Source organism: Trachymyrmex septentrionalis, unplaced genomic scaffold (genome assembly GCF_001594115.1).
Source record: "Trachymyrmex septentrionalis isolate Tsep2-gDNA-1 unplaced genomic scaffold, Tsep1.0 scaffold129, whole genome shotgun sequence".
NCBI lineage: Eukaryota > Metazoa > Arthropoda > Insecta > Hymenoptera > Formicidae > Trachymyrmex > Trachymyrmex septentrionalis.
In genome coordinates this window covers 1,890,303-1,914,171 of record NW_017304428.1, presented here as the reverse complement: position 1 = coordinate 1,914,171, position 23,869 = coordinate 1,890,303, and the positions used below count along the sequence as shown (strand labels likewise).

At 30.6% G+C, this 23,869-nt stretch overlaps 1 protein-coding gene and 1 long non-coding RNA gene across 7 annotated transcripts in view; both read left to right on the top strand.

Annotated features, from left to right (window-relative positions):
* Positions 1-23,869, top strand: part of LOC108756640 (C-type lectin 37Db-like) — a 102,239-nt gene that overhangs the window by 40,382 nt on the left and 37,988 nt on the right. For 4 of the 6 annotated variants that reach the window (XM_018500615.1, XM_018500614.1, XM_018500612.1 and 1 more), the window contains exon 4: positions 16,677-16,973. The exons of 1 other annotated variant lie outside the window; for it this stretch is intronic. In XM_018500615.1, the coding sequence (XP_018356117.1) occupies positions 16,677-16,973 (297 nt within the window). Of the gene's footprint in view, positions 1-16,128; positions 16,581-16,676; positions 16,974-23,869 lie in introns of those variants that run through there. One more of the 6 variants, XM_018500616.1, reaches the window with a different exon arrangement.
* On the top strand, positions 9,599-12,864 carry LOC108756642. Its single transcript, XR_001939853.1, has 3 exons — positions 9,599-9,755; positions 12,253-12,610; positions 12,698-12,864. It is a non-coding gene; the product is annotated as an uncharacterized LOC108756642 (long non-coding RNA).

Sequence of the window (23,869 nt, the reverse complement as noted above, 5' to 3'; positions counted from 1 at the left end):
TAATATTATTATTTATTTATTTAAATAATATTATTTTCATTTATTTAAGTGTGTATACGTAATATAAACAAATAAAAATTGTTTATAAGAATATATGCAATGTAAAGTACGTTCATTTATACATTATTATAAGATAAAATAATATATTTTAGGATCGTATATGTATGATAACACAAACTATAAAAATCAAAACCTTGAACGATCTAGCTGGATCTTAAATGCTTATATGATTCTTGTGTGAAATTATACTACGTATGCAGTCCTCAGAAACGTGCGCCGAAATGATTTTTCGGTCTTGAAAACGCTAACTTTATTAAACTATCGTAGTAATGTCACGAGTTAAATTGACTAGCAATTTAACAAATTTTTGATGCTTATTCGCATCTTCGAAATGATCTTAATAATATTGAATAACATATTAAAATCTGTAAATAATTAATTTTTATTGCGAAAAATATTACTTCAATCGGGAGTCCGAACCCGGATCTCTTGCATTCCATGCGAGCGTCCTAAGCCTTTAGATTACCGAGACCTTAGTAATATTCTTCGCAATAATTGACATATGAAGGAACAACGTCTCTTTGGGCGACATAAATAAATAATATAATATATTATAGGACTGTATATGTGATATATAAGATAAAAAAATTATGTTATATACTAATAAAATTAATGAGTAAATTCTATACATTTTAATCGGCAAAAAATAAAGTATAGTTGGCACTAGAAGTTGCGAAAACGCTTTTTTGCTAAACAACGCAATTTCATCTATCAAAAGTGATAAACTACCTCGTATACGATAATAACTTATATCGCATATATATTTCGTAAAGATCAATTTTTTCATTTCGCTCCTAACTATAGGGATAATTTCCGTTTCATTATCAATGGTTTTCTTTTTACTCCCCGTTCCGTGTCTTTCCAATTTGAAATCTCTTCACGGAGAAGCTCCTCAACCGTTTCCAATTACCGTGGAAAAAAGCTGTCAATTAGGAAACGTGTTCGAATGGTTGAGTCTATCGAGTACCACATTACGCAACAATATTGGATATTCGACAAATATTCGGTAAAGAAATCAATTTAATAGAACACTAATAAACCATTCTATAATATAATTTTTATCTCCACTTCTCAAGCAAAATCTTATAAAACAAATAATTATCATCAGTAAAATTTTATAAGAAGATGAAGGCATAGAAGAAATAATAATAGAAAATTAATTTCTTCTATTTAAAAGAGAATACAAAAACTTGTAATTTTGAAAAAATTAAATAAATTGCAATCAATTTCCTTTTTAAATGCCTATTTTTATGTAAAGACAAAAAAATAAATGATTATTTTGATATTTGAGATTTTGAAAGTTTTGATTAATTATGTCTCTAAATATAATTAACAAGATATTGCTTATTACAAAATTTTATCTATTAAAACGATTTAGATCTTTTAATACTTTGCACATATATTTTCTTTTCTTTATTAAGAGATGTAAAAATAAAAGGTAACGTAAGAGCAGGAAATCCGATAGAAAAAGTCAATTTTATGCGCGTGGTTAAATAAAGCAAGGGGGAATATACAAACTCGCAAGCGCACGAAAACTCATTCTTATTTCCGGTAAGATTCGCTACGCTTTATTTGCAAAATGAAAATGGAGTCGGGAGTAATTTGCGTTTGAATAACCGCCTTTAATATACCTTATTCATTTTCTCTATTTATGTCTGACATTTCGTTCTACCTTTTTACCAACTGTACTTTTTCCATAAAGCCGATCGGTTGACAGAATAATCAGGACTCATATAAATTTCTTTATGGCTTCTTCTCATTCTTTTATTAATTGTTTTTTATTTAATAGAAACGCTTTGCTTTTAAAAAATAAACTATTAAAGTAGAAAATATATAAATTATTGGGCAGAATAATTACAGGGGAACATTAATAATAAAATTGAGTATTTTGTGTTGTTCGAACGACTCTCCATGATTTGTCGAGCTAAATCTATATGAATATGAGAAACACGAGGAAAGCCGCGATATTCCGAAAATTAAATACAATCGGATATCGAGATTGCAATAATTATAACGATAACAATTGAATAATATCATTGCAAAGAGTTTACGCACTTTGTAGTTATGTCAATTTGTGATCCTTCTTCAATTTTTATAGCTACTAACTTTTATTATGATATCATTACATTTATTATAACATCAATTTTATTTGATTTTCTATGCATTATATTTTAGCGATAAGCTGATATTGCAATTAGTTGATTAGGAAATAAAAAAATTTTGATGTCGCATGTAAATTTAAATAAATAAAATTATTAACAACAAATTATTTATCAACAAAATATAAATGGATAGGTTATGAAGCATTAAAGTGAAATTAGCACATTACAAGAACAAAATAAAATTAATAATGTAAATAACTCATTCCTCTTTTTTATTAAATAAATTAATTGGAATAAGCTATTTAAAATGTCTACCTTTTTAATTACACAAATATATACTAAAAATATTTAAAAATTGTTTTTCTGCAATTTAAATATGGGGATAAAAACCTCAACACAGATTTCAAAGAATATTAATTTTGTTAGATGTTTCAATGAAATAATTTTATTTTTGCGAAAATCATTCATCCTTCACTTTTCACCGAGTTTACTTTACTTGCCAAATCATACTAAATTTATTTTTTATTTAATTAATTTAGTTTTTATTGAACGTTTCATGTGTACAGCCTGATATTCCATGTATTGCATATTGCAAATCTAAAATTATATATTAACTTTAGTCTGTGTTCTACTACTCGTTCACTTTAAAGTGATAACTCTATGAAATGTTACATGTATTATCTTTATGCTATTATTAAAATTGGATATGTGCGTATATATTGTACATACATAATACAATATATACTTTATATGTAAACGTATACTTTACAGATAACTATATTATATATATCACATACAATTTTCACGGATCCATTACTTAAAATTAAAATAAAGTATGATTTATCACTCACCGATACGATGCACATCGGTGGAATTAAACTACGTTGAAATACGACGATCTGTAAAATATATCAAATAAATATATTCGATTAGTAGCAACATCTCCGAAATAATTAATACTTTCATAAAATAGTTACTGCGCACATGTGATGTAATTGAATATGAGCAATTAATTTTACGAGCAATAAAGAATGTAATAAATAAATTACTCACGTCATGGCTGCTTCGTCGTCACACGATGCCTCTCAGGCGTTCTCCTCCTCTCAGAAGATTCCTTCGTTGCACGCACATACACATATGAAACACTCGCGAAAACACAATTAATTACAATTACGTGCGATATTAATATCATGCGGTATTAATTATAACCATCGTGCGACTTTTTATGACACTCCCGACGAAAGCGATGCTATTTTATCATATTACAAGGAAATAACGCAACAAAAATTACATTGATCATACGAAGCTGTAATTCGCTCGACATATCTCGCAAATTAACGTAATGGACAAATGTTAAACAACAGAAAGTTTTATTGAATTATAAAAATACTAATTTAACTCCACGCGTTATCGAGTATTAAAATACGAGATCCATGATACTGTAATTTATATAATTTCCGTCTATCAGTTTGGTCCCTATTTTAGATCAATAAACTGCTCCAGATAATAGATTTTTTCGTTAAATAATGAATACTTGTTTTGCCACGCTTATAAATTATTCATTTGCTTCGTCAATTCAGGAAAATCGTACGCGAGAGGTTAATGTGATTTGTCTCGTGGATTCTCGTCTTCCACTGTCCGATCGTACGTATTTCGAATAATAATATAAGATATGACGCGGTACTACCTGCTTTGTTTAAATGTCGATATGTGAATAACAGGAAAAAGAACTTTCGATGTAAACAATAACGCGCGTCATACGTTACGGTGCGAGATAATTCCGCGAAATACAAGCTAACTATATAGACCAAATGTTTCGTTCCTTGCCCTTGAAGTGACTTGAAGTTGGTTATAGGCCGGATTTACAATAAGTGTTTTAAACCTTAAGCGAGAAAAAATTAACGAACTACAGTTGAATGCGAGGAGAATAATCGATTGTGATTCTTCCATTCCTTATAGTTTAAAGGTTAAAAATCTATTGTAAATCCGGAGTTATTGGTACGCTTGATATATTACGCGCAAGTAATATGTATATATGTATTGCTTCATGCTTCACAGCGAAAACGGGATAAAGTTCAGCAATGTTAGACGTATTTGCGTATCGAACACCATTAATAGAATTATTATCCGTAAATCTCACGAAAAGAAAACAGTGCGTTCAGTGTTACATTGCGTATTTCCTGAGTGTTTTAACTAATAGTTGAATGTGATTGTTCGGATCCGAAGAACTGCGTTTCAAAACGTCACAAGTACTCTAGTCATTATTCTAGCTTTATCGTTCATTAGATGTAAAACAAGGATAAAATGATACATTCGGATACTCGAGTGAAGCTTCCGAACGTAGCCAAGATAAAAGCGATTGACTTGCTGCTTTTAAAATTAACTAAAACAACAATGCTTAATTCTTAAAGTAAATTAATACCTTTAATATTAACTCTAGCTATACACACAGGTCCCAGAAACCCCAGAGTAGTTTGCTAAATTAAGATTTTTTTCGCGTTTTGGAATTTTTCTTTTTCTTTGATCTATATATTTCAAAGCTCTGTAAAGTCTATCGACTTTACACATTATGAACTTGTTCCCTAATCATTTTTTCAACGATTAAAAAAAAATTAATTGAAATATGTCCATTTTTACGGAAGTTACGATAACAAATGGATGGGATCTGAGAGTATATCAAGAGAAAAAAGAAGTGTGTATAGTTAGGATTAAATTGTAAGTGAATTTTGTTTCACAATTTTTCAAATGCTTCGATAAATAACAGTCGCTTATATACAAGTCTTTAATTAACCGTGTGAGACGTGTAGTTATCAGTACTAAGCTAACAATCGCACGTGTTCTAATATCTGTCGCGTCTTGAAACGTAATACACACAACAGCTCGCGCCGCTGCTTGCTCACTCGAGCTTCGTCGCACGCATAGCAGTGACGTAAACTGTAAACAATAGCGCGCCCGCGGCGCCGTACGCGTCACAAGTTAACGGCCGGCGCGTGCCACCGTCAATTGTAAACAGAGTGCCAGATTTGATATCACATTTGTATCTAATTGAATACATTTCTATAAACTACATATTATATTGGCGTAGTATCGTAAAAAGACAGCAAGCAAATTAATGAAAGAGATAAACAAAATTTTTCTGGCAACACTAATTGGGTGCATTCAGAACATGACAATCGCTCACTGAGCGCTCAGTGAGCTCTTTCATCTATATTTTAGGATCTAATGAAATATTCCAGTCAGATGGAAAAACTCACTGAGCGCTTAGTAAGCGGTTGTCGTTCTGAATGCATCCATTGTAAGCAAGCATCTGTTTTTTACTTTTCAAAATAATCGTTAACATTTATCATGAGATTCCGCGCATTGCTCATTAATGTAATTTACTCCAGTGATCTGTACGTTATTTTGTGAAAGCATAAACGTAAAAACGGAAGAATTTAACTTTACTGTCAATATGTTTAAATTCACTTTTTCACTATTGTGTTTTACATGATTCGAGTTAAAAGTGTAAAAGTAAAAATAAAATCAAAATTGTGCAAAATTGTCTTTTATTGTTCGAAATGTGAGGCTTTTGAAGCGTAATAACAAAATTTGCACAAAAAGATAAAAATTTGTATTGTTTAAAATTGAATACTCATCATTAACAAAAGGATTAAAATATAAGAGAAAGACTCAAGCAAGATATATTTGAATATTTATTAAGATTTGCTATTCACAAAATAATTTACAATAGCAAATTTTTAACGAATTTTAGCTTCGTGTAACGTGAATTCTTTTGTGTTATTTTATTGTTTGAAATGTAATGCGTAATACGTGTAATACGATCATTGTAATTTGCGATTAATGAGAGTATCGTGCGATTGTCATTCTGATAATTAATTAGTTTCACGTCTAATCGTAACGATAATCGAGTTTCGCGTGTGCTGTGAATGTGTGTGAGCATCTGCACGTGTGTATATAATGAAGGAATCTGTCAGGAGCAGAAAGCTTGAAAGGCATGGAGTATCATAGGTGAGTAATTTATCTATCATTATTTGTTGCTAAAAAGATAATTATCGTTTAAATATGAAAGAACAATTTTCGCAATTCCCATTTATTATATCTCTTCTATTTTAAACAAAGAAATTGCTGAAATATCTGTTTCATATACAGTGAGAGCAAAAAGTATGAATACCAGGAATTTTTTTATAAAAAAAGTTTTATTTGTAAAAAATGAACATTAATTAGCAATTTTATACAATGAATATATTGTTTTAACATAAACAAACGAACTTTGCACGTATTCCTGATTTTAGAAGCTAAATTTCTCGACTATACGAATACTTTTTGAGCATCCAAACAATAGACTTTTTAATTTTCGCTTATTTTTCAGATGATATATTTTCTATAATTAATACACATCTTTTTGGTATATATAATTTTAAGAAACATATAGTCTATTTTACTATCTATGAATAAATTGTTAATTACTCAGCAAGAAATGATCGTCAATTAAAAATCGAATCGACGTCGAATTGGCGTCGAAATCATCGTATCGATATCGATTCGACATTAATTCAATGACTCATTTCTCACTAGATAATATTTACATTTTAAAAATAAAGTTTTTTTAAAAAATATTTTTTCTGTACAAAAATACTTTTTGCACTCACTGTAATACTTATTGCTTATTAAATCGTTAATGGCTCGGAATTTATAGAAATTAATTAATTGACTATGATGATTCCTGATCATTTATAAAGATCGTATTTGGAAGGATAGTATAAAGTAATTCGTGTCATTGAAATATATTCTTATTTTTGTCTAAATATTTTATCGTTAGATAATCATGTTTTTGCTAAATTACGCAAATTTAATAATATTTAAAACAACATTTCAAAAATTTTTAATAATAATATTATTGAAAAAGTAAAATTATTGATAGATTTTTCCTACCATAACGTTCACTTTATTGTGCGACGCGTAATATTACTTGACAATTGGTGATAAATGAATATTGATGTGCTATAAACGTGACATTTACGGCATCAATTATTGAGAAATTATTTATCGTACAATGGAAAATTTCTGTATCTCGATGACGCGTTTTACATCCGCTACATCCGTCTCGATTTTACGCTGAAAATCGACTTCGCGCAGAAAGAAATAAAATAACTATCTGATATTTGAAATAAAGCATCGCACGTATGACATAAAGCGTGATGATAAAAGCAAAATGGGAACAAAATGGTGTTCCATATTTATATTCAAAGAATACGATGAAAATGTTGCCTTCCGATTGATGGAAAAATGTAAAACGTTGAAAACTTATCGAGTCTCCATTTGGTGCATATAACAAAACAAACAGCTAGATTTTTCAGAGATTCTGTTACAATATTATTTTTATCTTTCAATTATGAGATTAACGCAATAGCACAATTAATATGTAATATTACTATCTAATCTATTTACATATGTTTATCTTTCATGATTATATACAATAGATACGTATAATTACATATAAATCCCTGTATTTATGAATATAACATGTTTTTAGATTATAGCTATCTTGCTAATAAAATATCTTAAAAATAATTTGGTATAAATTACAAAGCATTTTAATATAATTTATAAATTTAGAGAGCTTCCTTAAATTTTTTAACAAAAATTTTTATTATTTTTCAATTATCATTATATCTTATTAACAAAAATTTCTTAGAAGGCATAAATGAATTTAAAACATTATCTACAATAATAGAAGAAACGTATATTTTTTTCAAAACATAACTTTTAATTTTTGTAAAATCATTGAGATTTTCTCTCGAGTTTTAATCTTTTTCTTTGATCTTTTGTGCGGTTTCAGCGACTTATCTGAGTTACAGGCCGTTCTTCCGAAAACATGAATACATATAGGAAAGGGACGAGACTTAAGTTCTCGCAATTGACGCTTTCCGCTTGTGTAAACCTCGTTTAATTTTTATTAATTAAACTAAAAAATTCCGTTTAGCTTTTTGAGTCGTCCATTAAAAGTCAAAGTTTTATTACAATTCAATAATACATTATCATATTATACGTCATATTACAGTTACAACTTCCAATTGTCTAGAATAGAAAGTTTGTGTAAAATTAAAAAAAAACATGTATGAACTACAACTGTTTAATAATTGAAAATATATGTAATATATTTGATTAATATTGCATTTTAAATAAATCCATTACATAACAAGTTTGATTGAATATACAATTACGCATATTATAAATATCTTTGCTGATAAAAACAGGATAATCTGTAAAAGCGATAAATTTTGTGTATAAGAATATCAGATATGATGTAACATAAACAACGTTTGAAATTTCAAATATATTTACACGACTAATTATTCTTTTTTTTTAATTTATCATAAATAATATGATAATAATAATATCTGTTCGAACTGATATGACCATTTCGTATATTATTTCATATTTAACAATAATGATAATGCGTGTCCAATAAATGTATGAAGATATTATAAATAACAAGTCTAAATGTATGTATTGTTTGTTGCCAAATGCACTCTGTTAAAAAAACTGTCATGAAATCCCTTGATATATTTTATACGGATTTTTCTCGATGTTCTCCAAGTGGCGCGCAATTTTGCGAGACGGAAATGCTCCTCTAATGCACTCGCGCAATTATGAAATCTCGAGTCTCGTGCGGAAACGCGACGAGCAAGAAGCTCAAACGGGAAATCTCTGCTCTTCCAACAAAATTCCCTTTGTCCGAAGGAACGATGTAAGAAGTCGTGAGTGGCCGACTTGACAAATTATTGTCAGTCGCATTCGAGCCACTCTGCCGCTTCTTTCCCGTCAAACTGCGAAATGGGGACGTATATCAGAAGAAGGGCACTAGTAGACAGACACTTTCCCTCGGAAACGCCATCGTACTGAAATATTGGCGAACTTGCCATTTTAACAGTTATGATATTTCGGTCTTTCGTCTACGGAAGCTCGCGATATGAAATTTTCATTGATAAATAATGCAGTATATAAGCCAACTAATTATTTCTGTAGCAATCCTGTATAATGTGTGTGTGTGTGTGTGTGTGTGTGTGTGTGTGTGTGTGTGTGTGTGTGTGTGTGTATGTACAAGCAAATAATTAAAAATACCAAATATGAAAAAATGAAGAGATTTAAGGAAGAGAATGAGGTAAATTAATAATATACAGCGTGCTCATATGTGCGAGCAAATTCAGATAGGTGCGGCTTAGATTTAATATAGAATAAGTATTTATGGCATGCGTTATTAATAGAAAAAGAGTATATAATTGAGAATAGGATAATAATTTTAGATTTGTAAAATATATATATAAATATAAAACGGATCGCTTGAAGTGTGAACGTCATTGCGTATTCATACCGTTACCAATTTCGCGACGCTAAAATCACGAATTTGGTAACGGCATGCGTATGTAAATATATACGCAATGACGTTCACACGTCAAGCGGTCAAGCGGCCCATTTTATATTTTTATACACTTTTAATTAAAAATAACTTATTAAAGTATTAAAGTAACTATACAGTGAAATGTCGACATATAATACACAGTGCTAATGAAACTATAGATAAATAAATCGGTAAATGAGAACAATATACGTGTGTCATCTATCATGTGTCGAAAATATGAAAAGAAAATGACTTTTTGAGGCGATGACGTATCTTACATATAATTTTGACATTTCGGAATTTGCATCACGAATCTCTGTTCGTAGGACACGTAGAGGTAGAATAAACGTTTATTATATAATTCGGATCGTAACTATCGATTGAGCCCATATTCAGAATTCGATCAGTCCACAGCCTTTATTAAAAAAATCAATAATTTCGGATGCTCGCAACTCGCTGACTCGCGTAAAAGGGGCGATCTCGCCCACTTGGCGCGAGCCACTACCGTGTCTTTTGATATTACCAATGTTAAATAAAACCCTGAAAAATTAAAATTTCAGTTATGTGTATATTATATAAATATGTAATGAGGACTACACAATAATTATATTTCACGTCACTACTTAATTTTTGATTGATTAGTTTTATGATTTCATAATCACCACATTGATGAATGTCTGACACAATATTTAATTTCTAATATTTTACTTTGATGAAGATTAGAGAGAGAAATACATAGTAGGTAATAAACGCTACAATCGTTACAAAGAATCGTATAAATATAATATTTGTATTTATCTCTCTTCACCGATATAATAAATCTTATTTATATATGCTTTGACTTTTAACATTCTGCTTGTTAAATTTATATAATATTTTACACAATTTCTCCCTTTCTTTCTCTAACTTTTGTCAAAGTAAAATATAATATTAGAAATTAAATATTGTGTCAGACATTTATCAACATAGTGATGATGAAATCATAAAATAACTAATCAATCAAAAATTAAAATAGTGACACAAAATATAATTATCGTGTAGTCTCATTACATTCAGTTAACACGAGTGGATTAGCTTGTCACTCTTTCACGCGAAAGATTTAAAAAGACATTTATGAGCAGCGCCGCTATTGATGGTGAAAACGTGCCTTCAAGCCGAACCCCGCGTACAATGCCCGCCGTCTCTGTTTACTATTACTTAAGGCACTTGTCACGTACGGGAACTCGCATATATACGAAACACTGGCGTTTACACAGGATCTTTCGCTATTTACGCCATATAAATCTCGAAACATTGTGCTTTTCTTGGCTAGGAACCGAAAGTATCCAAATACGCCATCAGCGTTTGGATACGTTTGGCTTCTCCGCTTGTTCCAAAATCAAATGGCTTGCTTCATTTGGCTCTGATGGAGTGCATTTAAATTTATTTTATTCGAAAAAAATTTACGAAGGTACCTAAATAATCTATACTTAGAAAAAAATATCTTAACTATAAATATATATTTATTTGAATACTGCCAATTAAATATTTACTTACAATAAATAAATAAATATTTACTTAATAAGAAGAAGTAATTGTTAAATAAAATTAATGTTTTTACCAAATAAATATATTCTTATATTTAATAAATATTTAATTAGTACTATTAAAATGAATATTTATTGAAATTTAAGATATTTTTTTTCAGTGTAAGTAAAGTTATATCCCATTAACCTCCATCAATTAATTTAATTTACGTAGAGAGATATAATATTAATAATTAAATTACTGAAAGAGAAAAAAGTATTTTTAATATACATTTTATTTCACATTTTATTTTAACTGTTTTATTAGAATGTAAATTAATTCTTTATATTAAAAATTATAAATAATTCGTTTATTATTCGTTTATAAAATAATTTATTTTGCAGTGCATTTCGTAATGTATAAAATATACTTTTACCTCAAATTATGTGTAAAATTATAATACAAATAATTCTGATTATATAAAAATTATTATAATTGTGATAGAAATTCTGTAATAAAAATTAATCAAACAATTATTAATAAATATTACAGAATTAATATAATGAGTAAAAGTATCTCTATTGAATAATATCTTTCACGTATTAAATTTTATGCCTTTTTAATATTAAAAGTCTGACATAGTCGATTGATCTGAAGTTCGCATTGGCAGTTGAACGAAATTCATATAAACATGCTTGTTGAAATAGTTGAGGTAATCGAACTGCTTAATTTCCCTCTTTGCAAGTTGCCTTTGCTTTGCACGAACCGTTCGTTTCGTCACGATCCAAATTAATGTTCTATATTTAATAAATTATGTCATCTCAAAAAAGAAATCAATAATCATAATATTATATATTGAATATTCGATTTAACTGAGTCTCGTAATTTTTGTACTTGTATTACATTTTTATAAATAATTCTTTTTCTACCTTTATCATAAATGTTATCTTTTCATATTATTACAATACCATTTCAGAGGATATATTATCGTGTGACGTTGTTGTGTTGTGTGTGTGTGTGTGTGTGTGTGTGTGTGTGTTATAAATTATTTCGTACCATTGCTGGTGCTCCTGTCGATAGTGCCTTTATAACTCTCTATAATAGGATAACATTGACTCCAATATAATAATAGCCTGCGTTCGAGAAATGAAGCTATTATTAGACTTTGTTCGTCCGTTCCAGAATTTAGATCCAATTACGGTAAAAGCGTATCGCGCGCTATCGCCAGTCGCCACCACCATGGTCTCATCTTAAAATCGCATAAAACATTCAGAAGACCCGTCGAGGAAATAGTCCAGGAAACGTAGTTCCGAAAGTCATTGAATTATGAAGTGGGGACAATGGATTACAGGAGAAGGTTGGTTTCCGCGCCGGCTGCGAGCCGGATGAGAGACGCAAAACTTGCAAATCAGTTCAGGACATTCCGTTTTAATGCGTACCTTCTCTCGTGCACTCAAGAACGCGCGAATGAAGCTTAAATCATTTCAAAGGACACTTACGTTTCTCTAGTCAACCGAGATGATTTCTTCAACCGCAAAACGTCAGTAGACATTGTAGACAATGATAATGAGTCGATCTTGCATCCGAGCAGAATACTCAACACAGCGGAATTCTATTGAATTTTCAGTTTAAATTAGGATTCTGGCCTGAGAAGTCCTCACGAGCAATTCTCCGTCCAATTTCAGAAAAGTTTCACTCGGACTTTGTGATTTTTCCCCGTCGAATCACGTGGTTGATCCTGAATTTAATCACGTTGGTCATTTTGGGATGTGCAGTTTCCACATTTTTCACGACTTTAAGGTACTCTAGGAAAAGCGATTTGCTTAAAAAAATTGCAGATATCTACATATTTTCAAAATAAAGGATTATTAAAAATAATATTAAATAAATTTATTACGAATAATGCAAGTAGTAAAAAGCATTGATATTTTAATTATTGAGATGCATAATTGTTTTTATTTAGTTAATGCAGAAAATTATGATGCTTATAATCTAAAGTTTACAAATTTTTAAAAGAAATCGAACGGGATGTACTATGTTTCCGCTTGTAACGCTTCCTTTTGTACACTTTTGCGCTTTTGTTTATGTGCAAAGATATAACGAATTTTTCTTTTTAAATGTTTCATTTCTTGCAATATTACGAGTATTCGATCGAAATAATTTTCCGAAGAAAATGTCAGATTTTCTATCCGTCTTTTGTATTACTTTATTTTTTCTCGAAATTATTTCTTTGCCAAAAGAAAGTAAGAAATCTTCTTTTGGAAATGTTTCATTTATTCACAGTAGATTGGCAAAAATTTCTTCTCGAAGGAGAGGAGTAACATTTGATTGCATTTTTGCAAATTCTTTGACACCAATCTTCCGTGGTTTCTTTGACATGAATTTGCCTTGTCCAAGAAGATATCTCGGATTCCGGTTTAGAGAAATTTTCACATCGACGGTAGTTTTCCGCGAATTTGCATCTTTCGGTCGAGAACGCTAAATTCCTCTTAGGACGAATCTCGCGTTGAATCCGCGAAGAAATCCATTCAATCTGTTGCATGGCGTAACCTATGACTTTCCACGATTTATTTCATGCTCTTTCTCACAAGCAAAATCAAGATTTTCTTCCCTCTCGTGTCTGTCTCGTATAACTCGATGAAAGTCTGTGTCTTATGTGTTTAAATTATTTCACGTTTCACTTGCTCCAATTTCTCCGATTAACTTATCGTTAAAGAAACAATTTTTAAGTTGCAATAATTTTTAATAGACCTTAGATGTGTAATTGTTCAATAAAGTTGAAGAAGTCGATAAAGTTCCAAATGAAGCAAAACTGAAGAACTTTTTTGTGTCATAAAGAACAAACGTTCATCTGGTTGAACGTTTTTCCAACTATTCGCGCGATTACTTCTGGATTTTTTCTCCACAAAAAAATAGATAGGAACAGTCGTGGAATATTTCGGGATGTGACGTTTTATTATTTTTCCGATATCGAGTAACGCTTTACGTGTTGTCTTGCGGAAACATGTACGAGAATTTTTCTAATTGCCGTAACGCCAAATATTAGTTTTGGTTATATTTATTTTTCATACACGTCAAACCGCGAGAACATGAAAAATTTTGATAGTACGAGTATGTTATTATCTCATGTGGTTTTGTTTCAATATTTTCAATATTTTTTGAATGTTCGTTTTAGCGTTTAATCAGTATTTTTATTAATTTACTTTACATTCGTCAATACCATTTAAATTAACGTTACTATTTATTTTGCATAAAATTATGCGCTTTTGACAAATAAAACTGCGTATGATATATTTTATGAATTCAGATCAATCAAAATACTCTGTCAATCAGTTAAAATTAAACGTGTAACATTAAAGTTAAAAATAATATTATTGAGAACTTGATAGATAAATACAAATAAATACTGCGTAGTATAAGTAAATTGTCAATTACTTTAATGTATGTTTGTCAAATTAGTCCGCGTGCGAAAGCAAGGCTAACAAGATTCGCGCCAGGCAAATGATTTCCGGAAGTGACTCTGAAAATCCTTGTCGGGGGGCATCACCTCCGTGCCGGAAGGTTGATCCTTTGCGGTCAATCCGAGCGTGCATTTTCCAACTTGCGCGAAATATAACAAGAAAACAGAGCGCGCGTGCAACGGCGTCGCTCGTTTTTCGCTAGTTTGTCAGATGCTTTTTCATAATGGGATCAATATTTACTTGTAGGATTTAATTATATGAAGTTGCTGCTTGGAATGACAATTTGACGGACGTCTTTATTCAGCAAAAAGAATCCAGGTAAAAAAGTAGAAACGATCGAGGGAAGAAATGATAGGATTCATGCGATACAATTGTGATCCAATTCAATTACGAGACAGTATTAGCGCACAAGCTTACTGGTAGAAATCGATGTAATTGCACTCGTCCTTCGTGCTGGACTTTACCGAAAATTGGATTTCTTGTCGCCGCAAATCCTCCAACAGCTCTCACGACATCGTCGTTTAGTTCACCGTATCTTTAATTATCCGTTTCTGCGTTACCTCTTTGAGGCTTCTTCTGCAACATTTATAGTTAGCAACACGTTCGCATAAATAAAATTCAACAGAATCATATTAACTATTTATAATTTTAATTCAACAAAATTAAATCTAGCAAAAGTGTTATACACGTAATAACAATCTGTTTATATTTATATCTTAATAGAAACATAATATAAAAGTCATTAATATATGTATGTTTTAAACTAAAAAAATTTTTGTTTAAAAAATCTTGTATTTAAATCATACTACATCTGTGATTTCGTTGATGCTTATAACACTTTGAACTATACAAAATGTAAATAATTAACATTTTATACCAATTACTATTTACATTTCATATCGTTAAAACGTTGTAAACACTTTCAAATCGAAATTACACTTATGATACAATTTAAACAATTAGTTTACTCTAATAAACAACTTATACTATACAGAACTTGATACAGATTTTGATAGATATTCTTTAAAAAGCTTTACGAGTTTGTGGTAATGGTTTGCATAATTGAACTATAGTAATAAATGTAATAATAAAGTTAGATTAGCGATTTACTTATTTCCTTGTGCACAACAATCGATAGTATTATGATGTTGACTAATCAGTGTCTTCGATTTGCAAAGCAATGTCGAATGATTTGTAATTCATTTTGTTCTATCTCCTTGATGTAACTACAAATGGTGTATACATTGAAGTTAAACAATGATTCGTGAAAGCTCTTGGAACATCAAACGCAAACGAGGCAGGGATCCTAATGAAGCATCCTGCAGACTCGAGTATTCTACCGCATATTGTCTCCGCATTATGAGCACGCTCGCTTGTGTTTACGTTGGTTCATACACTTTGAAAGCAAGGAGCCACCTTTAATCATTTCTCCCGTACATCTTTAATCACTGTATCATTTAGTGCATCATTACTGTCATCTGTCATTGCGATCATATATTTTGTACAATTTAATAGTTGTAATGACATTTGCTTCATCCACTGAAGTACTCTTGACACATCATGGTTATTATTATTTGCAATGACATTAAAAATAATTTAAAGTCTTGTGTAAACTCTGCCTTTCTATGTTATTTTGATCTTTCTGGTGGCTGCGAATATCTTTTTCTGTCTTTCTGCCCGCACAATTATTTTTCTGGAACTAACAAGTCCGCATCTCTCTATTGATCCATCACCGTGCAGGAGAGATTATACCCATCGTCGAATCTTTCTCATCAAAACGTGGATTGCACATATCTTTACGCTTGCACGAGGATGCACACGCGATGCATTTCGTACATGATACAAGAAGAAGGACCTCTCGACAGGCAACGACCTCGAATTGAGCCTCGAATTCTTTTATCTTCAATCTCGCGAAAGAGAAATGCGAGCACTGTTACGTCGCAGAAAACTGAGAGAAAACTGACGATAAGAAAAAAAAGAATAAAAGAAAAAAAAAAAGAAAAATGGATAGCGAAAAATCGAGATGAGACGAGAGGAAAAGAATGAAATGTAAGAATGCGGATGTAAGGACTCAGCGGGATATCGTAAAATCGGGAAGATGTTGTCGACTGATCACGAGAGCGAGTCTCTCTTTCTGTCTTCCAGGCACAGCGGAGACAGACGCGGTACAAGCACTTTTGGCCCGTTACCTTCAGCGTCGTCTTCAAGGCTCTCAGCTGTCAACGCCACCACCTCCATCGGTCCTCTTCAATAACAATCATCGGGCCCACATCCGACAGGCCACTCAGAGAGGTCCACCCAGCAACAATCTTGTCTCGCGAAATGTCAGTGGCAATGATGGGGACCACCGTCCTGTCCTTGAGGATTACGAAGATTACGAGGACGACCTCGAGGGCTACGGGGACAGCGAGAAAAGCAGAACCAGATTCGATCTCTTGGCGGGTAAATCGCGATTCACCTTGAACAATATCTGTGATCGATAGGGAGAGGCTTGTCGTTCATGAGATTCTTTAATTGGAAATCAACGTTTTACTGTGGCAACCATCTCGTTTTCTTTCTCGAATAGGAAAAATAGATTTTATTCGTATGCGTATATGATGAAATGCGAGCACAAAGAAAAAAAAACGAGAAAGAAAGAATGCTTTTGTGCTAAAATGATATATCGTAATATCGGTGATAGATTGTTTTTTATAGATTGCGACTAGAAATAGAAAAATAGGAGAGAAATTATGCAATACTTTTGCATAATTTTTAAGATAAACGGTACTAATTTTTTTTAGAAGTAAAGAGTTAATATTGAAAAAATTCTTTGAATAATAATATATTGCTTCTTATTATTAAAAATTAACATAATTATTTAAAACGCATCCTGCTTAATAATTTAATTATTAATGACTTATAAAAATTTATGAAAAATTAATACTTTTCTTTGCAAAAAGCAAACTAAAATTTTGCGATATTTTATGTATATGGTGCAGATGGTGTAAAAAGACGCATCAGAAACACATTGACATAGATTTTGTTTTCTCAACAGCAGTGCAATAAAATTATCGTTGATCGTCTGTAATGCGATGACAGAGGTTTAGGGAAGCATGCATTGACGTCACGATGCTCTGCTTCTGTTCCGAGCTTGAGTTGCACTGAACCGTAGTGAATCGTTCAGGACGTACATGGGACTACACCAACAACACGCTCTAAATCGCATGTGTTATTACGACATGATTTTGTGATTGTCAACACTAACACGTCGATTTTTACTTTTTAATAAATTAACATAACTCCTATATATAATCAATAATTATAAGAATAATGTGAATATCGTAAAATAATATAAGATGCGATTAAAAATTAGATAGTAATTAAAAGATAAATAAAAAACAATTAACAGTTATGTTTTAAGTGTTAAAACTAAATTTATTATCTCTCATCTTGATAAAAATAACGATTCTAAATACATGCAAAATCTATTTTGATGAATCTTTCGTGTGAAATATAAAAATATATTTTTAACATAAAAAAAGATATTATGAAACATAACGGAACGTTTGAAGAAACTCGAAACAACATTTACTTTGATGTATGTCGAGAATTGTTAGAGATAAAAGAATACAGTACTGGAAAATCCGGGTGAGATTCAACGAGAAATAAGCAATACAGAGAAAATGGCGATGAAAGTTGGGCAAGTACGTAAAATCGAACGGGATCAACATAGGATAGTTTCACGTTGTTCCTATCGGTTTTCTGTTTCAAAGCTTTGACGCGGCTTTTACAGTCACAACGCGCGGATGGATTTTTCAACCCAAATAATATCTGTTCTAGCGATTCGTTTTGCACAGAATTGGGCGATAATTTAATTTCTCTTTGTTCCCAGTAAAAGAGTCTAGCATTTTGCACACATCAAATAATTCCCGCACTTTCAAATTTCTATGACGCGGTTGGTCGATATTGTACAGAAGTCGACGAAATATCAACAAACAATGATTTATATATTTTTGACATTACATTAACGTCGAACTATAATGCATGTTTCGATAAATTTTACAAATTGTATTTCGAGCATTACCAAATTGAAGCGTTGTATTGTATGAAAATATAATATTATTTCTGTATTGTTATCAATTTAATGTTCTTGTATCATTTATATTGTTTATTGTTATTTTTATGCAATATTAACTTCACATTTATTTGGAATAATATATACTTTGAGAAAATAGATACAATAAAAACTTTACATATATTTGTATTATGATCGAATTTAATGAAAGTGTCACTCATATTTGTAAGAGCAATTAATAATATTGAAAAACATTTAATTCAACTCCATTTTTATTCAGCGAGAAAAATGATATCATTCGATTTAATAACTTGAAAAAGAGATTTACCTTTTTTACTATTAAAACATTTTCTTTAGTTTACGAGCGTACATTGAATTTCTGCAAGAGAAACTTTGTTACATAGTCATGGAAACTTTAAAATTCAATGGAACGTATATGGTGGTAGAAAGGTTTCTGAATAGAATCAACTTTTCCGAGGAATATCCTATACGAGCGTATATAACTTTATTATGATTCCGATAAAAGTAATATATATAATTGATAATATCAATATATCAATTTAATACTGCATTCTAATCAATATATATATAATGTTATTTTTGTTCGTTTATGAAAAAATGTTGATAGAACGACAGTCAAAATATAGTATTTGTGTTATAGTATGGCAGGTGCTGACAAAGAACTACCATTTACAATAGTTCAAAAGATGTGCTACATAATGGAGGCAGAGAGAAGCCGAAATTATCGACACACTCTGCATAGTGTCAATATTTTTCCTCTTCTTCCCATTGTTCTTAATCGATACTTTTTTTTTTAGCGAAATGATTTCGCAAACGCAATTCCTTTTTTACCGTCCAGCGATTTAAACTCTACGAATTCGATATTCCATCGGCCGCGCTGTCGTGGATTTAATTGAGCACAAGGGGTTTCGATATTCGTCGAATGCAATATGCAATCGAGCGACCTATCCAATCAAATCCTCGTACGCTGTCGGCTGCACTCCGATGTCCGGCGACAGACTCTGATAAGTTTTACTCGCTGCTCCTTCATTCTTGCATTGTGATTTTTTGCGCATTGTCGTATGCTCTTAAATTTAATATTGCATCATAAATCTTGAATTTTATACGTATGTTTTATAAGGTATTTTAATCTTATCTGAGATAAATGTTTTTGTAAATATTTTCCAAAATTTCTACGAATTATATAAATTTAATTTATAACTGGAAAACATGTTCCGAGACTAAAGGATGCTAGAGAAAGTTCTTAGGATTGACAAAAGTTTCGTTAATAGTTTTAATTTTTTAAAGAACTGTTCAAAAACAAAATTGTAAAAAATAAGATCGTAAAACATAAAATCATACCAAATGGTTATTATTTAAAAATTAGAAAAAGTCCCAGGGTTTACTAGGATTCATATGTTTCAATTATGGGTTAATAAAAATGTTAATAATTATTTATTATAACATTATCAAAATTAACGTTTAATTTTATTGGCGGAAGCTTACAAATCACATACTGAGAATTGGTTTTACATATTACCTATTTAAATTACATGAAATATATACATGAATTAAAATAAGAAATGATACAATATTTAAATTATATAAAAACAGTAAAAAAGATGATATAATAAAGATGAACAATTATGTAGTCAGATATGCGATTACCTAAGCGTATTACTACACATTGTTAATTTAAGATTGCACAATTCATTTTACAATTACTACGTCGAAAAAATGCACATAATTAATACAAATATCGTAATTTTTTTCGTGATATACAGAATGTCAGAAACGTGGAAAAATGTGCTTTGTATAATTTTCATTAATTTTTTTCTCATATTTTTTTCTCACTGAATTTTTAGTTTGAGAGATTTCTGACGATACTTACGAAAAGGAAACGGGCGTAAGAGCAGAGACAGATATGGTCGAGATAAAAAGAATTGTTGACGGTACTTAAGATATCACTGCAATGGACCGGCTGTCTCTCAGAGCAAAATGCATTTGCGTGTGGGCCGCACAAACGAGTACTCCCGAAGTCGCTGTAGAACGGCTTGACAAAGACAAATAACACACGGTTTTCGCAGGTACGTCCCATTCATGCAAATTTTTATGAAATTTTCATGAGGTGGGCGCGATATACTATACGCGCAAAGTTTAAGCAGGATTTGCCCTTGAAGTACCGATATGCTACGCTAATCCGATGCCGCTTAAGCGATTATGCGTAGTTACAAACACCACCTGAAGCATTTTCGAAAACACCATTTGTCTCCGTCATAAATTTACTGATATGCATGTGCATATACTTTTTAAATTTTTTAGAATAAAATCTCACTTAAAATGAGTGAAAATTCACTTCTCAATCGATAGTGAAAATACTGCCGTTCGAGATGCAGTAATCAATCATATTAATATTTCATTTATTTGAGGTAAAATATCAGTCAAAACATAACTTTAGTATAAAATTAGATCTTAATCTAAGAAAAAAAAATTTAATTCTGTACAAGTAGCATTTTATTTTATTAGCATTTTATCTTTTGAATAAGTCGACGTTTCTATGTAATATCGACTCAACAAGATATATCGTTGACAATACGACGATTAGTATGACTCGTTTATCGAACTTCTTCTTGCTTGGTGTATACTGTTTTCAGTTCACTCTTTAATTAGAAGTGAAAATATTCACTCCGTGACATCGAGTAGAAGAATTTACTACATATGAACGAAAAGTTACTCTAATTTGAATGATTATGTAATTATTCCATTTTTCGAGTGGAATTTCACATCAAAGAGAGTACAGATGCATGTTTGTTGTCATGAATATCCGCATGCATATCGCAATAATTAAGATTGATGATTTATTCGGTACATTTTGCAGTTAAATAAAGAATGGAGGAACGGAATACATGGACTGATTCGAAACGTTACACTTTCAATAGAAAGATATCAACTGCAAGTTTCTCATTCTTTTATTAAGAATGAAAAACCAAGAATCACAAACAAAACCTCGAATCCTCGATTTTTCAATTGAGAGGATCCGATTTTTTTATCAAAGCGTTTGATTTATTTTTTTTTCTTTTAATTATTTTTTTAAGAAATAGAAGATAAATTTTTTTTAAGAGAAAAGATGCAAAACATGGGAAATTGTTAAATATTTATTAGAAGAGGCACGTTACAATATGTGTGCTTAATCTTCTACTATTATTTAAAAACTTCTATCATTACTTAAAAATATTATTTAAAAACTTTTTAATTTTTTCCTTATTTTTCAATTAAAAAAATTTTAAGTATAATCTCTCTTTTTTTTTACTTAATAAGTTTGTTCATTCTTCATGGTTGAAAAATTACGTAAGTCATTCAAACAGCATTCAAAATAAATTACATATCTGCCTTCAACTCGACAAAGAGAACATCTTCCAATTGCAAAAGTGAGCAATTCATCACTCTATTGTTGTGCGTGCGAACAATCTCGTCAGCCGCATTGCCAGCGCTTTTCGAGTTGTCTAGATTTTTCCAGAAGTCCAGACAGGTCAATTCGTCGCCCATATAAAACGAGCGCGTAAGCGCTGTACTGCATTTGCGCGCCGAACAAACGCGCGTACGATTGCGAGAAATCGCGGTGAAATTGCAAACGCGCGCGTTCCGATATCTGTCCGACGATTGTCTACCCTTGCGTTATTGTTCACCAGCAACGTCGACAGTCGACAAAAATTATCGAGTCTTTCACGTAACGTATAGCGATCAATATCTCCATCGCGTGCACGCTTTTGTCGCAACCGCGAGAGCAATCACCACGCATTAAATTAAAACTGTACGTTATTGTATAGAATGATGGATTTGCGGCTTTTAGCTTATGGAATATATCTAAAAATGCGATGTAATAATGGTACAATTTAGCTAATTAATTCTTCATTACTTTTACTGCTTATATGTAATAATATAAAAAAATAATAATAGTAGCGCTTAGAAAGATTTAGTTCTCCAATGCAAAATAAATAAAAAAAGATAAATAAAAAAATTATAGAAAGTATATATTGTATAAAATTATAAATTAAAACTCTAAATTTGGAATTGTTTTAATAATTTTTTATATGCGCTAAAGTAATTTTTTTCTTATTTTTACAAATTGTAAATAATATTCGGTATTTAATTACATCGCCGAGTACCAGGAATCGTAAAACAAATGAAAATATATTTTAATAAAACCTTATTTCAAAATTACATTTTCAATTTTATGTTCAATGTATTTCATACACACAATTAATTTTATTTTTTTAGAATAGGGATATCCAACCTGCAATAAGCGCGTGCCACTAGTGGCACGCCTAAAGAAGCATTTACTGTCGGAGAAAAATTTTTTTAAACCAAAAATGACGTAGTAGAATAACAACCGTACTCTAAAATCTATTTTTTATACTTACACTCCCTGAATGCGTTTGTTCTATTTTCGTGCTAAAAGCTTTAGACTGATATTTTATTGCTACGTTTTTGTCATATGACAAAGATTTTGCCACTGATTGCCTTTCTCGGAAATTTTATTTGATAGTTAATCAAACAACAAAGATAGAATAATATTTTAAGCTCGAAATAAAACAAATGTAATCTTTGATTAACCCCTTAAGTACTAAAGTGGGACCACGCGTAAAAAACAAAACGCTAAATCTGTACTTTCATAAAGTACTTTTGTAAAAACTGATTTATAACAGTATGATTAATAAAACATAGATTTATCAAACTTCTATGTTTTTATTCCAATCTTTTTAAATCGACGTCCCAGGGACTAATCTCAGTAAAAGTGTCACTATATTTTATTTTAGTATTTAAGAGTTAATATTTTAATTTTCTACTTATCTGTATATCTTTTATTTGTAATATAATTTACTTTAAAACGAATGTAAAACACATCACAGTGAAAGAAATAAACTTTGTTAAACTGTAGAAGGCTTTTTACTTTCAATGCAAAAGAGGAAAGTATAAATAAAATTACGGTCTCTTTTTCTGTTTAATGATAACAGAGTGGCACATTAAAGATTTCAAATCTTTATAATAACACGCTTAAACGAAAGATTAATCAGTTTTAGAGAATAAATATTTTACTGATATTATTAATTATCAATATCAATAATTATCGTGCGTAACGCTTATGCAAATTATTTAGCAAATTAAATCACAAAGGCGGATAAATAATAAAATTATTTTACTTCGTGAATATTTTAACAAGCATTAACTATTTAAAATTGAATATTTTAATCTTTTCTAAATCAAGTAACGAAAATAATTTTCT